Consider the following 18,138-nt stretch of genomic DNA (forward strand, 5'->3'; position numbering starts at 1 on the left):
TATTCGACATAAGGTTGGGAGTCTTAGCAATAAGTGCAATATGGTGAGAAAAGGAAATAAAACACATGTGGATTGGAAAGGAGGGAATAAAATAGCCCCTGTTCTCAGATGAAATGATGCTCTATATAAAAAATTACACAAAATTAAAAATAATTCCTAGAACTAATGAGTTTAGCAAGATTGCAGGAACATCAAAACACAAAAGTCAGTTGTATTTCAATATACTAGTAATGTACATTGGATACCAAAATTTTAACAAATAATATCATTTACAATAATTCAAAAAATAAAAGAAGTACTTAAGTATAAATCTAACAAATCATACACAGTCTGTGTACTAAAAAGTACAAAATGATGGTAAAAGAAATAAAACCTAAACTAATGAAAAAACATACTGTGTTCTTAAATTAGAAGTCTCCACTTGGTAAAGATGTCTTCCCAAATTCATCTGTAGATTTTATGCAGTATCGATCTAAATCCCAGCAGGACTTTTTCTAGACATACCTGTTGATTTTAAAATTTAGATGGAAAGACTAAAGACCTAAAATTAACTTAAAAAAAATTTTTTTTGAAAAATAAGAGTAAAGCTGCATAAATGTTACCAATCAATTTTAAGACTCAGAAAATTACAGTTATAAAGTCAATGAAGAATTAGTGAAGGGAAAAACACACAAATCAATGGAACAGAAGACAGAATTTCAGAAATAAACTCACACAAAGATGATCATCTGATTTTTTTTTAGTAAATATGCAAAAGCAATTCAATGGAACAGGATAGCCTTTTCAGTAAATGCTGGAAAAACTGCTCACCTATACTGAAAAACAAACACACTTCAACCTAAACTTTTCACTTGATACAGTCAACTCTAATTGGATCACACATAAATTTACAATGTAAAACTATATATCTTTTAGAAGGAAACATAAGAGAATCTTCGTGACCTGGGGTTATCAGAAAGTTCTCAGACATGAATCCCAAAATATGGCCCATAAAAGAAAAAATTAAGTTGGACTTCGTCAAATTTTAAAGCTTTTGTTTTGTGAAAGTCACTGTTAAAAGAATGAAAAGACAAGCTACAGACAGGGAAAAATATATTTGCCAATCACTTATTCAAAAAAGGACTTGTATCTGTAATATATGAACTGTCAAAACTCAACAATAAAAAAACAAACAATCCTATTAAAAACAGACAAAGCTATCAAAACCCATAACTTCTGTTTAAGCATCAGACAAACTCAAATTAAGGAACATTATACAAAATATTTGACCAGTACTCTTCAAATTGACAAGGTTATCAAAAGCAAAAGTCAGAGAAACTATCAATCTACGGGAATCTCAGGAGACATGATTACCAAATGTAATGTAGTATCCTGGATGGGATCTTGAAACAGATAAAGGATATTGAGTAAAAATTAAGGAAATACAATAAAATATGGGCCTTAGTTAATTATAATGTACAAAATTGGTTTATTAGTTTTAATAAATGTATCATGATCATGTAAGATGTTAAAAGTAAGAGAAACTGTGAGTGGGGTATGCAAGAATTCTCAATACTGTTTTTGTAATTTTTCTATAAATATAAATCTATTCCAAAATAAAGTTTATCTTTTTAAAAGAAAAGGGCAAAGGATTTGAACTTCATCAAAGAAGATATAAGAATAGGAAATAAACTCAATTTTAAACATTGTTAGTCATTAGGGAAATCTAAAATAAAGCCACTGTGATATCACAGTACATCTATTACAGTGGCTGAATTAAAAATACTCACATACCAAGTGCTGACAAGGATACAGAACAACTAGAACTCTTATAGTTTGCTTATGGAAATGCAAAATGGCACAGCTACTCTGAACAATATTTGACAGTTTCTTATAAAATTATATCCCATCAATCCCACTCCTAGGTATTACTCTAAGGACAAACATATGTTCACACAAGAACCTGTACATGAATGTTGTGTAGCAGCTCTATTCATAAATGCCCCAAACAGAAAACATATCAAAATGTCCATCAATAGGTGAACAGGTAAACAAACTATGGTACACAGTGAACATACCATGTAACACTACTCAGCAGTTAAAGTGAAGGAACCATGATATGGCAATTTGGATGAATGTCAATAGCATCATACTGAGTTAAAGAAGTCACTCCCAAAATATTGTGTACTGTTTGATTCTTCTTATCAGAATTTCTAAAAAAGTCACAACTGTAGTGGTAGGGAACAAATTAAAGGTTGGTGGGGAGAAGACTTAAAAGGGTGGCATAAGGGAGTTTTTTGAAGTGATGTAACTGTTCTGTTTCCATCATGATTGTAGTGGTGGTTACATGATCTGTCCAAATGTTCAAGTTCATGGAACTGTACACCAAAAGGAAAAATTATCATCACAATAATAAAGTTTTAAAATATTTATGTATAAAAATGAAAATAAAAGATTTAATGAAAGAAAAAATATATACTCTAACAGTAAAGGGAAACTATGTAGAAATAAACTTTATAAAAAGCAGTGTTCAAGCCCCATATGAGGAAGACTTCAAAGCATTTTTAAAGGTCATGCAGGGAAATTTTCAACATTTGGGAAAAACTTGCAACATTTTTTGTAAGACTCAACATTATAAAGATGCTAAATCTCATCAAGTTAATTTATAATATTAATATTCCAATAAAAATACCAAAGTTTTTTGTTAATGTTTTTGCTTAAGGGCAGGTTAGTAGGCAAGGTGATTCTAACAAAAATATGGAAAATCAATAAATATAAATGGCCAGAAAAACTGTCTTTAAAAAGTATAATAAGCTATATATTAGTATATCTTATTAGCGGTAGTACCGGTGGTAGTGTTATAACATCTCAGATACTTGAACACAGTGGTCAAACACTACACAGACAGACAAGAGGATCAGAACAGAAAGTTTAGCAGTCGACCCAAGCACTGGAATTAAGTATTTGGTAAAACCCATTTCAAGTCTGTGGTGAAAAGATGTATTATCCAATAAATAATATCGAGGCAACTAAATATCCATCAAGAAAAAAATAAAATGAAATTGCATTCAAACCTGTCTCTGTCCATAAACCAGAATACATTCCAAACAGATAAAAAAAACTTAAATGTAAAATAAGTGGAGCTGTAAAAATGTTAGAGAAAAACATGCTTTAATTTATTGGCAACTATGGATGGGCAAGACCTTTATAATTATGCCTCAAAATTCTGAAGCCATAAAGACAAAGATGGTTACATTTGATTTATAAAAGTCAAAAGTCTTCAATGAAAAAATACCAAAAGAAAAAATCAAAATAAGAATAAGAAACTGGGAAAATCATTGCATCTCAGCAAACAATTAAATTCTGTAATATAAAAAGAGCATGCAGAAGCAAGAAGAAAAAGATCAATAATATAATGGAAGAGTGTGCCAAGGATATGACTAAATAAATACAAATGATTCTTTAAAAAATGAAAACTTCAGCCTTAAAGATAATAAGGAAAATGTAAATCAAAGCTATACAGAAATGTCATTTGTTATATATTAGTTTGACAAAACTGTAAAGTGTTGGTAGCATTCTTAGCTGTCAAAGCTGTAAGAAAACAGGGACTCTTTTATATTGCTAATGGAAGCATACATTTAAAAAACCCCTTGTGGAATGTAGGTTAGCAGCTATCTATTAAATCTACAAATGTATTATGTCTTTTACCCAGCAATTCCACTTTTGGAAATTTATCCTATATATCCACTTTCATACGTGTAATCTGACATAGATGTAAAGTCATTAGTTGCAGTAATGTTTAAAAAAGCGAAAGATTAGAAACATGAACTGAAAACATAAGTGTGAACTCTTGATTAACTTAATAGAAATGCAGATGTGTAGTTGTATAGTTAAGTTTAAAGACATACACACATACTTCAAGCTCTGTCCAGAAAGAGGGCCAAAAAGCAATGACTTCCATTAGCAATGAACGTACCACCCAGGACCCAGTTCTTGTTTTACAATTTCATTCTCCACTGAAAGGAACTAGGACTCATTAGAAAAATGGCTGAATTTAGACCTGGAGCAGGGAACACAGAAGATTAGCTTAGGGCCTCTTGTAGTGGCCAAAGTAAGTGCTCAAAAATCAAAATTACAGGGGTATGTCAAAGGAATAGAGAAACCAACTGAAAAAGCTCCCAATGCCCGAAGATACAACAATTTGAACAAAATAACATCGTATTGAATTATAATAATCTAAAGTATAAAATTAACATCCTTTTAGTCCATACCAATAAAAATTAATGATTGAATATCTAATTAACTGGATTAAGATAAACAAATCTCCCATGTAGTGTTTCCAATAATTTATGTAGATACTTCACCCTCATGAAGTTGAACACCATTCCCCACTGCTAAGTGTGAGCAACACAATGACCCCTTCCAAAGGGGAAAACAGTAACTTTATCATAGAGAAATCTGACAGATACAACCTCAGCCAGGTGAGTGCTGAGCCACATTAAATAGCAATACCCTTTTTATAATGTGATAAGAATGGCACCATAGTCTTCCTCTCCAAAACCCTTAACCCCTGTCTAATCATGACAAAAATATCAGATAAACCCAAACTAAAGGGTATACTGCAAAATATCTGATTAGTGCTTCTCAAAACTTTCAAAGTCATCAAAAACTAGGAAAGTCTGAGAAACTGTGCAGTCTGAGGAGGCAGGACAACTAAATGTAATGTGTCCTGGAGAGAATCCTGGGACAGAAAAAAGACTTGAATAAAAACTAAAGAAATCCAAAGTGTGGACTTAAATAATAGTAACATCAATATTTGCTCATTAGTTGTGCCACATGCACCACAGCAATGTTAACAGTGGGGAAACTGCATGAGGTATATGGGAACTCTCTGTGACATTCTTGCTACTTTTCTGTACATTTAAAACTACTCTGAAATGTAAAGTTGATCAGTAGGGATTTGCCTTTCCCTAAAGTGGAATATTATGCAGCTGTAAAAAAGAGAAGAGAATGAGGATGCTTTCTAGGTATCATATGGGAAACTGTATATTATTACTGAGTAAAGCAAGGTGCAGAATTATATGCTTTTGTTTATAAAAGACACAAAAATGAGAATTTATATATATATATATATTTGTTAATGTATACAAAGAAATTCTGGAAGAATACAGAAAAAAATAATAATCAGAATTTTCCATGTGAAGGGTGTAGCAAATGGGCACATATCACCTGTGCAAGAATTAAATTGTAAAAAGAAATATATGACATGAACAGTCTTAAGCTTTACAACCTCTGAGCTGAGTATTCACAAACTAGAAACAGAATAAAGGAAAGTAAAAAAAAAAAAAATTCATGAATCTCACATTCCAAATTTGACGAGATTTTCATTAAAACTTTTCAGTAACTTATAACTGACTGAAAAGTATTTCGTACATGAAACTTTATATTGCTGATAGCAGTTCAAAAATGAATTTTTAAAACTTGAGCAGGATCTATCCAAATACTCATAAACTGTAAGAAAGTAGAAGTACATATGGAAAACCTAACTGGAAAAAAGCAAGGGATCTAGTTTTTCCTTCTGGCAGAAAGGAAAAAAAAAAAATCCCCTCAGACGTTTCAACCTAACAAGGTTATAGTTATCATCAGGAAAGAATGTAATTTTAGCCAAGTGTGCCAGGGAAGGAGGTAAAGTATGTTTAGACTTAAACTGAGAGGTGATGGAGTCCTGAGCATGCGTGAGCACGCCCACTGGGCCACATCTTCATAGAAAAAACATTGAAGAGCTTAGTGTGTGCTGTGAGCTGCAGTGTGGTCAACCATTACTAATAAAATTCGAGTGTGGGAACTGCATTTTATACTGATTCAGTGTCTGATCTGTTCCTTGTCTCAGATTGTGCTGCATTATCTACAAGATATTCTGCAACCAACCCACTTAAAGTCAAAATAGCTCAAACTAAACAATTATGGATCATAGGATTTGTACAGTTATCTTAACTATACATTTTTAGGTCTAGTTTTTCCAGGTCCTGACCAAGGACAAGGTGTAGAGTATTAGATAGACTGGGTATTTGACCTCCTGGGTCGATGAGCCTAGGTCAGTTCTCCTCTATATAACATGAATGTTTGTAAATAACTGTAGAGTACTTTTTATTTCTGTGAAGCTGAATTGTTTCCCTGCAATTAGGAATGATAATAATAATAACAATAACAATAAGTAACATTTATATAGAATTAACTTGTATCACTCACAGTGCCATTTGCTCTCCAAACACTGTGTCAGTTTATTCCTGCACAACTTTATGAGGTAGTTCTATTATTCTCCTCATTTTAAAAATGAGAAAAATAAATGAGATTTAGAGCAGTTAAATCTGAACCCCAGTGAGGGAGAGCCCATCCTCCTGACTTCTGCATCCAATGTGCCTGGCTTTGGGCCGAATTCTGGAAAGCACTATACACATGTAATGTTTATGTATCTTTTCACTTTACCAAGAGTAAACTTCCCATGCATTTCTTATTTGATCTTAACAGCAGCACTATTATTTTGAAAGTTGGTATTATTTTCCTTTATAGATAAAGAAAATGGAACTCAGGTCACCTAGCTAGTAAATGGCAGTTATGAGGTACCAATCTAAGTCTTCCAATTAATTATAAGTCTGGTGTGTTCTTTCATTACCCTGAATTTTCAAGGATAAATTTTACTTCTACAGCCTTTACTATTTAATTGGTTTAATCTTTCATATTTAATCACATCACTAAATGTGATTTTTGAAAGAGCAAACATTTCAGTTAGATAAGTGAAATGATAACTTCCCTAATTTTTAAATCCATTATCTATAGAAAGACATTAGACATAGAAAAACAGTCTTAAAGAGTCAGTTATATTTTAACGTAAGGAAATAGTCATATAAATGTGTTTCTGTGCTTGATTAGTAAAATTACATCTAGAATTATAATCATCTAAATTTTTCTCTGCATCTCTAGTTAATATCATTTTATTAATAAAATGATTCAGATTTTAATCCATTCATTTCTGAATTGCTTTTATCCAACAGATTTTTCATTTCTGAAATTACTGTCACTATTTTCAAAAGAAGTTTATCATGGAAAAAGAAATATTCAATAATAATTGAGCTCCACTTTGAATATTATAGGAAAGCCTAGTTATCCAGCAGTAAGTTGTGTATCTGACATTCATTCAACAGGATCTGGAAGGAGGCTATGAGAATTGGACTAATTGACATTCATTAAACCAGATTTTAGTTGTTATATAATTTTATGCTCATTTTCTAATTCCTACACATAGAAAAGAAATTTAGACTAAACAAGTTACAAGTTAATGTTTATAATGTCTTCCTAAAAGTTTAAATTACTATACTGTCAATTTATTAGTAATTTAGGGACCTAGCATATATATCCCAAAAAGAGTAGCTGTGTAACCCAGAAGTAGCTGAGTCCAAAAATCAGCCGATATTCTCATAGCTACTCTGCACTCTCTTCTTCTGCCTCCCTGAAAAATCCACCCCATTAACAAGGCAAGAAAAGTTTACTAATGGTTTCCTAAGAGAGACAAGTTTGGTTCAGATTGGAAGTTGGGGTTCAAATTGATCAGCACAATTCTCTCCCAAGCCCTCATCTAAGCCCCCAGCTGACGGTTGTCTCCCCCAAGCAACCAGTCCAACCTCCTTTTTGCTAGAGCCTTTCGACTCTCCTCCATGCTGTTCGATCTTGTGTCCATACACCCCTCACTTGTCCGCAAAAAAGGACAGTCTGGACAATCCAGTTACCTGGATTCATCCTCAGGACACAGCAAGCAGTGTGTGTGTGTGTGTGTGTGTGTGTGTGTGTGGGTGTGTTGTAAATAATATTTGCCTGCCGCAAGTAAAAATGAGCATAATGAAACAGGAAAAGAAGATGAAAGTTAATATTTGTATTATACACGGTATAAAAGTTAAGTCTAAGGCTTTTGACATTCATCTACTTCTTTTTCATCTAGACAAATGCCATAGAAGATAGTTTTGCTTTGTTGTTTGTTTGCTTTTAATTGCAAGAGAATAGACCACAATTATTGACTTGTTTATTTTTGATAATGGTGGCAAAGTGGTGTCAGTGTCACTCTTTTTGCACTGTCATCTGGCTCTCGCCACCACCATCAGGCATACAGCTTTGAGAAACAGCTTACATAAGTTATGTCTGTAGCTTGGAAAAGAAAAAAAAAAGTCTTGATGCTTTACATAAAAATCCATATTTCTGGCATCTATTGAAAATCTTCAGGCCCAAATTCCCACATGGTAACAATCAGCTGAAGCCAAGTGTTGGTCGACTTTGTTCATTTACATTTTCAGCCTGAAGTTCAATTCTGCTGTCTACAGTGGCTGAATCTACCATGTAGGACTTCCTTACCAGCAAATCCAACCAAACTTTGTGTCATTTCCATCTATATTTCTAATCTAAGATTATAAAATATTTCTTTCTTTTCCATTCTAAAGTAATCTTTAGGTAGATTAAATTTTTTTTGACATCTTAAAATGGAAACATAAACTCTTCAGACAATTGTATAGCATTATGGTAATTTATAACTGCTGGGGGTGTCAGCTGCTATTTTACATTAAATGTAATTATTAATTAGCATAAACAGACAACAATAGTTTCACCCTTTGTCCTCACAAATACTGAAAAAGGAAATTTTTTCACATTAAGGACATCTTAGATTATTCTGTTTCCAAAACCTCTATCCAAATAATGCTTAAGATCCTTCTGGATTTTATTTCAGCACTGCACATGTCATTAGAAGACAGCATAAAATGGCTTGGGGAAGTTATGGCTGAAATAGGGCCATCCCGTTCACAAAAATATGAGGAATGGAATACCTTTGATGTAAAACAAGCTAATGCGATTGTTGATTACTTAAAAATCAGGTATGGATTTTTTCAGTAGCATTTATTTTTCAATTTATATTTCTAGAAAATGTCTATTAAATAGAAACTAATTCAATTTTTCATAAAGTTAGACATTTAAAGAACATATGCAGTAATTAGCCCAACCAATAATTAGATAATATTCAAATCATCCATCCAATAAATAAAAACCAGAACATTGAACATTTTGGCTAACCTTGCATTCTTAAAAAAAGGTTTGTGTTTGATGAGTATAATTTCATCTAGACTTATAATAAATTGTCTAAGAAATTTTTCTCTGAATCTCTGATTAATACTGTTTCTATTAATAAAATCATTCCTTCAGATTATTCAGATTTAATTACAATAGACTTTATACTTTAGGTAGTTGATCTTGACATTAAAATTTTACATTTTAAAGAGTAATATATATTTCCAGTTAAACATTTGTTTTAAATTTGTATTAGAAATTGAAGAGATTTATGTATATACTTCCTCAAATTTATTATGTACCCTGAAATATTTTGTAGTATTGACCAATTAAACTCATTAAGTCTATCTTTCTGCTTAGAAAATGATGGGGAATGGAGGGAAAGTATTTTTATTACAGTGATTCCTCATTGGTGAACTAAGAAATTTGTCTTTTTATATGATCTGTCACAAGGTCTGCACTAGAGTCATGCATCTCTCTCAAGTGATATTTTTAAAGTTAGCAAATATTTAAACAAGAGTTGGTAAAAAATCTCTTTTGCCTAACTAAAAGCTTCTGCAAAATATCTTTGTTCCTGTATTACTATATACTGCAGTGCTTTCCAACTTTAAGTTTTAAAATTCCAAAATAAATGGTGCTGCATGATGTTCTAGACATGCTCGTGATTTGCTTGGCAAGGATCCTGGTTGTAGTCTGGAAGTTTTTTAAAAATTAATGCATTTAATATGATAAGTTTTATACACTGGTTCCTGGCATGAATTAATAATGGGGTATGATATAATATGTTTTTATGTAATAGCATTTAATATAATATGATTTCTTAATGTAATGACATATCTCCTAATGGGCGTCTCTCACTAAAAGCCATAGTCTTGTATCAGTCAGATTAAGGGGAGATCCTTGTGTTGAGGGCGGGGAGGGAGTGGAAATCCAGAATTGGAGGAGAACCTGTTCACAGGATCCTTCTGCCCATCAGGGTTTGGAAATCACTGGGCAAGGGGAATTCTCTGCACATCTGTAGAGCCTCCTTCTTTCCCTTCTCTTTCTGTTTGAACTTCTGCAGGTCTCTCTTGCAGAACACATTTTCAGCTGAACTCTAACCCAGGAGTTTATAATGGGCACAGGACTGATAAGTTAGCCACAGCAGCAAAACCCATGCACCTTCCAGATGGTGAAAGATGGCAGTTCTTTTCTTTTTCATCTTTTTCATCTCTAGACGAAAAATGTTCACCAATGTATTTCTTGATATTTTATTGACATGCAGAAAATGGTTAAGTGAGAAGGAGTTGTCAGTGTTAGTCATCTTTAGAGCCTAACCAGGGTAACTTCACATACCAAAACTATGTAGTCTTACTTCTCCAAAAAAAGATAATATTTGAAAAATTAGTCAAATAAAGTAAATGAGAACTAGTCTTGATGCTGTTAAATCTTCATATTGTGATTTCTAAGAAATTATATGCTTTAAGTGTCTCTGTTACAGAAAATAAAATATCAGTTGGTAAGTAGGATATGTGAAATTGATACTGAAATTGTGTAAAGAGAAATGTGCTCTTCTACAACACCTGTTCACAATGTCTCATAGGTCAGCAAGTGTGAATTTCATGGCAATCAAACCATATAATACTTTATATTTTAATGACTACAAAGAAGTTTTATAAATATGAAGCTAACTCAATTATCAAAAGTATAAGCATGTTTTCAATTTAACCTGATAATTAAGTTTACTCAACCAATGAAAGCCCTAGTCAATTTTGGGAGAGTGCTTTTTGGAACATGACCTATAGCACATGAAACTTAACTGACAATAAAATTGAAATTTCATTTGATGCTCTTAATAGAGTCTAGACTGTATATGCTATAGTGTGTCTGTGAATTGAAAACTCTAATACCAAAATTCCTCCCCAGCAGTGCTGTGAGTACTCTACTTGGGCAATATATACATTTTATATATATATATATATATATGTGTGTGTATATATATATATACACACACACACACACACACACATGGTATAACATACACAAATATAATATAAATACTACTGTAGCTTCTCAATATAAGACATTATTTAAATATATATCTGGTTCAAGGACACTTCTGTCATTGTGTATTTTCCGTATTCCCTGGAAATCAGGTGAAGGTAATGTACACAGACATATACTCAATATAAGAAAATCAACACTGCCCATTTTGGCACAGGTACACTTCCTGGCGTGGAGCCAGATGTCCTGTCCCATTTTCATTCTGAGTATTTTCCCTTTGATTTAGGGCTAAGACAGGATGTTTGACAAGATAGTCTAGAGGCTTGAGTCAGCTGGAGATCCGAAGGAAGAGGGAAGAAACGCACTCAGGTAGCAGAAGTGTCACTTTGTTCCCATTTGAAGCGATCAAATAGCTCGCTGGTAAACTTAGCGAATCCCAGCTGTGGTGGGGACCAGAGTGAGGCAGTGGAGGTGGCTTCACCTGCCTCTGAGTAAGTGCCTCTTAGGTGCCCACCACCCCCTGTCTGTCTCACCATAGTCCTGGCCTTGCCCAGCTTTGCATCTTTCACCACTGCATCCAAGTCATGCGTTTTCGTTTCATTGTAAGAAGTGAATTTCTTTTTTAGCATAATACAATCTAATTCCTGTATGCAATGAGGAGAATAAGGCTGAAAGATTATGAAATTGCAGGAAGGAAGATTTATGAATTAACTTCATTGTGTGACACAAGATGTGGAAAGGAAAATTTTACACTTGTTAACTGAGAAGAAGCTAAGCTATTTCCGAATACTCTACAGTCTTTAATTTTTCTACTCAAAGTCAGTTATTGCCAGTGTAATATTTTTAACCTTAAAGCTTTCTCTAGGTAACCAATGTAAGGAGAGTTTGAATTTATTTTGCTTCATTGAATCATCAAACTTCACTAATCTTGACGTATTTTCTAGCCAACAAATCAAAGTAATGTCAAAAGCTAAGTTAGTTTTCTGAATGTTAATGACTAATTTGAATGTATGAGCGTTTTTTTCTCCCCCAAAACCCAAAAACCCTGTGACTGAGTCTGCACACCACCCATCACTTTTTAATGGATTGTGTTAGTAGTGAGATCAACTGCTAATATAACTCAGAGAGACCCAGCTGCCTGAGGATTTCTTCATTGATTTCAAATGAATTGAAACTTTGATCCATTACAGCATTCAGGAAAAACTATTATTATACATGCTCTGTAGCTACATTTTGCAAATGTTAATTTCTCAGTTATATTAAAATCAATTTTCTTAAATAGCAAAAGTCACCAGAGTGAAAGAGAAACCACCAAGACTATTTTCTGTTCTTCAGCATTTTGCTGTATTATGAGTCTATTAATTTTCCCAACCAGCAGGAAGAGAATTAGAAAAATTCAAATATTATCACAAACAGGATATTAAAAGTCAACCCTTCAGTAAATTTTTAACTCTCAATAACACATTGCTGAGATCTCTAAACTTACTAGAAATATACGTATTTTTAAGGAATTCTTATCTATTGGCTCTTTGTACTTTTTATATACTGACCACCTCGTCTTTAGGGTAGGAACTGATGAAATTGTCTTTCTTTTTTTTAACTTTTTTTTATTGAGTTATAGTCGTTTTACAATGTTGTGTCAAATTCCAGTGTAGAGCACAATTTTTCATGAACATACATATATTCATTGTCACTTTTTTTTTCTGTGAGCTACCACAAGTTCTTGTATATATTTCCCTGTGCTATACAGTATAATCTTGTTTATCTATTCTACATATGCCTGTCTTTCTTTCTTATATTAAGTCATCTCTTTGATGTATAATCAAATATTCTTCAAGAAAATCACACATCTTCTAAAAAGTATTTCAGTTCATGTTGCATCTTTTTTCAGGTGTTAACAGATTAATTTACTCTTGAAACAGTTTGAGAACATGTGAAGTAATTGTTATGGAAGTAGACTATAGAATTCAGTGCCATTAATACCAGAGGGAATTGACTCTAGCTTGGAGCAAAATATGAAAAAGAATGTGAAGTTTGGTGTTACTCAAGGGAAGTGCGTTATTTGGTTGTGAGCCAAGTAAAGTTAAGATGAAATCTAATTGTTCCCTTACCCCAAACCTATCCACTCATCACAGATTAATTTACTGATATTAATTTAGCTACTGTGTTATATTGTCAGTGTCTCAAAAAAATAACCTTTACTTTCTTAGCATTTCTGGGCAATTTATTTGGGAGTAAAGGAGGTGGCTAACTCCTTATTAGTGTTTAACATCTTTAGCTTCCTCAATATGAACAACTTTCCTTTAATAAATATTCTTACATATTTGCCATTTTTCCTGAAACACATTTATCAGCTTTCCACATTTACTTTGTATTTCAGCTTGTTTCAGCACTACAAGCTGTATGAGTTTCTGTTCTACTCTGCCAGGGAAGAAATCTTGATAGGAACTGAGGTAAGTAAGTAATTTATCTAGATGGAACCAATTAGTCTGAATCACTTAATGCACACTGATCAGCATCTGGATCTTTAACTGCTTAAAGCAACTTCTTGTCAAGATTACTCAAGTGTTAATATAACCAACTAGTAGTTTGCAAAAAGAATAATTACATAAAGTGAGCTTTGGATTAAGAAAATACGCTGTCTCTGGCATTAAAGACATTGTTGATCACGTATACTTTATGTATTTATAGATTATTTGACAAAGCTCAATTGGAGAGGATATGTACATCTTCCTACAAATAAAATTAGGAAAAGTGAGATAAAGTAATTCAGTTAAATCTCTTCTAGTTTCACATTTATTTTCAATCTACTCATTGTTTAAGGCCTAATTCAAATCCTGCTTCCTCAGTGAAGCAAACATTCCTTAATTGTATTGCATCTCAAAGGAAGGGTTTAGACAGACTCTTTAATCACATTCTATTACTTTATTCCAATTGATCTCTTTCTGCTGAATATTGGCTGCTCTTAGCACACCAATAAGCATGTAAATCTGTCCCATGTCATATGGTTTTCTAATTTTTCCTGTGGGTTGATATAGTTAACATAATCCAACTGTAATTTCCTTGAAGGCAAGGATCATGTGCTATTTTTCTACACAGCATACAGTATAATGCAGGACCCCCTCTTAATACTACATAAGTGATTCAGTGACAGGGTGTACAATAACAGTTCTATAAGAAATGGTCTATGTAAAGCTACTTTTGAATAGCCTTACATATGTTTATGTATAAATATTACATATTTATAATTACTAGAAATGAAACCTGGGTAAGAGAACATTTTGAGGAGGGTAAAGATGCCATAAAAAGTGCTCCTTTGATTCTCAACTATTTGAGGAGTCTATATTGCCTAGAAATATGAGATAGGAGTGGCCATGGTCAGGAGTAAACAGGGAATACGGGGATGTATACATTATCTGTATAATTTTCCTGATATTAAAGACCAGATGGAATGTGCCAACTGTTCTGTCTTCCATAGTATTGTTATTCTGGAGTTTATAAATTGCTTACTTCATAAACCCCTCAGTCACCATGTCTCACTCTCCATTTGGGTACTTGTTCTAATGCTGGCCTTTTAAATAAGCTGAAGGAGAACAAGGAACCCTTTTTGCTTCTGACTTTCCTTAAAATTTCTTCTTTGCAGTCTCCTTATACTGTAGCTTAAATTAGGTGTCACTTGACAAAGTTTCACTGAAAACGTTTCCATTTCAGAATTACATCATATAATGTGACAGCATTGCAGTCATTATCTGTTTGGAATACAATCCTATCTCATCATTCAGCAGAATTTTGGGGAAATGATAGTGGCTTCAGCAGCAGCATAAGCAGATATTTAGAATCATCAAGAAAAAAATTCATAAAGAACTCCCTTTTCCCTTTGTTAATTGCACAATCGTGCCTTTCTTCTCTGTTGTAAGGATATATTTAGGTGACACTTATGCTTATGGAAAGATAAAATGGAGAAAGTAGACAAGGATTGGCTCATTTATTTTCCATCGTCTTTTGTATTTTCCCCAAGCTGACCAGAGCTATAAAAAAAATCCTTAAGGAAAAGCTACTGGGTCTTCAGGAATTAGATCACTCATGGAATTTTAAAGGATTAAGCAAAGCTGGTGTTATACTACAATATTTTATGGCATTGCAGAAGTGTCTGGTAACCTTTGGTGCACATACCTGTTTTTTAATTAACAACTTTTCATGAAGGAGGCAGAGGCCTGCCCTACTAATGTGATTATTCATGCTGACCTCAGGGCTCTGGGACCAAATAAGGGCCACACAGTGACCACATAAATGTTCTAAATTTAACTCTTAGGCAAGCATTCAAGTTAAAAAACACTGACAAAATTTCGTTTCTTTCTTAATTGCGGATAGATGGTTATAACAAAACACATAAATTGTCTCTAAGAATAATTGCTAAATATTAATTTTAATTATTAATAGACAACATAAATAAATCATACTCATGATTTTCTTGGGTTTTAGTTTAAAGAAAATTGATTTTGTGTTTTTGAATTTAGCAGTTGTTTTTAGTTATTTCTACTCATCTGTTTTCAAGAAATTTCATGTCATTCGTAGATCATAGAGGCACATTTTCAGTAAGTCATTATTCTTGACCTGAGGTCTTTAATGATCTAGAAATCTTCCTGGGTAGATACAGTTCTATAGGCAGCATGTTTTGTAGTTTATTAAACAGTTTGCATATCATACATGTTGAAAAAGGCAGTAAACAACCAGCCAAAATAGTAGCAGAATGGAACAGAAGACAAAGGCAGCAGATACCTGTAGTTGTAGCTGTCTTAAAGGATGAAGTGTTAAGTGTCACTCACTCTATTTATAGTGATGAGGACTCCCTTCTAGTCACCCAAGCCAGGAGCTCTCCAAGTCTGTTGTTTTGACAGTGCAGTTAGACCACACACCCACAGACAGAAGAATTGTAAGGGAATCAGTATCTTCTTAGGGTATATATACTTTCTGTGGCCTAGAGACCCACCTAGAAACCTGAAAACTGCTATGTTCTTTGCTTTTGTTATCTGAAAACTACAAGAAACGTTGAATAATTGCACACAAAGAACCCTATTGGATATTAGCAATGTTGTCGATCAAAAACTCTGGCAGATACCCACAGTTGTAGTTCTACCCAGGTATCTACTGCCAGGCATCTACTAAGGTGAAATGATATAGCTATTACAATTATTTATTCATTTGGTCAGCATATATTATCCAGTTCTTCTTATGCTTTAAGCCTTGTGATAAGTTCCAGGGATACACAATGACAAGCAGCGTTTCTTGTTCTCAGGGAGTTTGCTGTCAAATGAGAGAAGAGAGATGAATAAATAAGTAGTTACAATACAGGGGGATTTCTAGGAACAAATGAAGTCTAAGAGGAAATCTCAAGGTTGTGAATGAGTTAGCCAGAAAGTGTATTATATTTTTTTGGTTCAAGTGAATGAAATTCCACACAAAATAGTTCAATTAATAACAAGGGGGGAGAATATATTACTAAATCACTAACTGGTAAATATAGGGGGTGAGCTGGACTGGAGTCAACTGGATCTCAGTAGTCAACAATGTATTGAGTGTGTGTGTGTGTGGGTGTGGGCATGCATGCACATGTCTCAGTCTCTCATCATCTCTCCTAGACTTTTTTCATTTCCTTTTCCTGAAGGGCCTCATTCCCTTATGCTATAGATAGGCTTCTTCCAATTGGTGGGAGACACGAAAGAGGCAGCTCCAGTTTAGCAAGTCCAAAAAAGAGAGACATTCTTCCTCCCAATATTAACATTATTGTCTGTGCTTGTGTCATGTTTCGCCTTTCAATTAATCACCATGGCCAGAGGAGTGACATAATGTTATTAGAAGACCCAACTAGACTGTATTGAATGGGTGACAGAGGATGACTAGATCCCCCCAAAAAGCAGAAAGAACTTTTGCAAGAGTGAATAATGATTTTATCGAAAGAATACATGAAGCACACATGTGTAACTCCTCTTCCATCCAAAATCTCATAAGAGACCAAAAATTTTAAGATCCATAATGCTGTATATAAGAGATTTTATGACATCTAAAATTATACATTATTGATTAGATGAAATTACAGCCCCATATGTACAGAGGACATGCTTCAGAGTTAGTGACATTTCCTTCAGCATCCTCTACTGATACAGAAATGGGAGAAAGCTTAAGTGGAAAAACAATGGAAGCAAGTAGAACAGCTGCACCATTCAGCCATCTGCTGCCTGTGCAGAGCACTGAGACGCCAGGGCATTTACTCCAGTGCTGAAGAAGCTAGTGTGGGCAGTGACACCAAGGAGGAGGGAGGGCAGTTCTGAAGTGGCCACTGACCTTCAAGGGAGACAGTTAGTATACCCTGAGCATAAGCTACTGGCACACCTACCTGCCATCATTATCTATCCCTCTCCTTCGGTCTCTAGAGGCAAGCTGTGGCAAACAAAGAAACATCCCCAGACAAATGAACCAGGACCACCTAATGTAAAGATAAGCTGGCAGGGCAAAATCACCAAGAAGTTGAGGAAAATAAAATCATAAGAGGGGCATGAAACTCTCTGAGCAGATCAAACAATAGCTAAGGAACAGAGGTAATAGAGCAAATGGTAGAAGACCTAAAGTCAGATTAATATTCTCAGAGAAGTTTGAAAGTTTATTGTTTTATTGAAAAAAATGAACTGATAGGGATCTTGTTTGTTTAACATGAGATTTAAAAACTTTTAATAAAATATCAATTTTATGTTGACAGACTTGAAAATCTAGAAAAAACAGTATTCAGGGGGCTGTAAATTTTACTCAAGAAACTGTAAATTTACTTGAAAAATGTAGAGAACCTTAATAAGATGATAACCATATAAGATATTGAAAAATCTACCTGTGAAGATGGTATCAGATATAGGATTTACAGGCTAGTTCTACCAAAATTTCTAAGAGTAGGTAATTCCCTTATATATATATTATTGTAGGAGATAGAAGGAGATGGAAAACTTTCAACCCATTCTCTGAAGTTAGTGTAATCCTAAGAAAGCTTTAAACTTACTGTTACGAGTTGATAATGAATTGTAA

At 33.6% G+C, this 18,138-nt stretch overlaps 1 protein-coding gene across 13 annotated transcripts in view; it reads left to right on the forward strand.

Annotated features, from left to right (window-relative positions):
• The window catches only part of CABCOCO1 (ciliary associated calcium binding coiled-coil 1), a 124,172-nt gene that overhangs the window by 18,932 nt on the left and 87,102 nt on the right, over positions 1–18,138 (forward strand). For 12 of the 13 annotated variants that reach the window (XR_004323952.1, XR_004323953.1, XR_004323947.1 and 9 more), the window contains exons 4-5: positions 8,750–8,894; positions 13,448–13,520. Coding sequence is in view for 3 of the 13 variants with exons in the window: in XM_032491470.1 (XP_032347361.1) it covers positions 8,750–8,894; positions 13,448–13,520 (218 nt within the window). In the remaining 10 variants the exon portion in view is untranslated. Of the gene's footprint in view, positions 1–8,749; positions 8,895–13,447; positions 13,521–14,778; positions 15,254–18,138 lie in introns of those variants that run through there. The other variant, XM_032491472.1, reaches the window with a different exon arrangement.

This window comes from Camelus ferus, chromosome 11, assembly GCF_009834535.1.
Source record: "Camelus ferus isolate YT-003-E chromosome 11, BCGSAC_Cfer_1.0, whole genome shotgun sequence".
NCBI lineage: Eukaryota > Metazoa > Chordata > Mammalia > Artiodactyla > Camelidae > Camelus > Camelus ferus.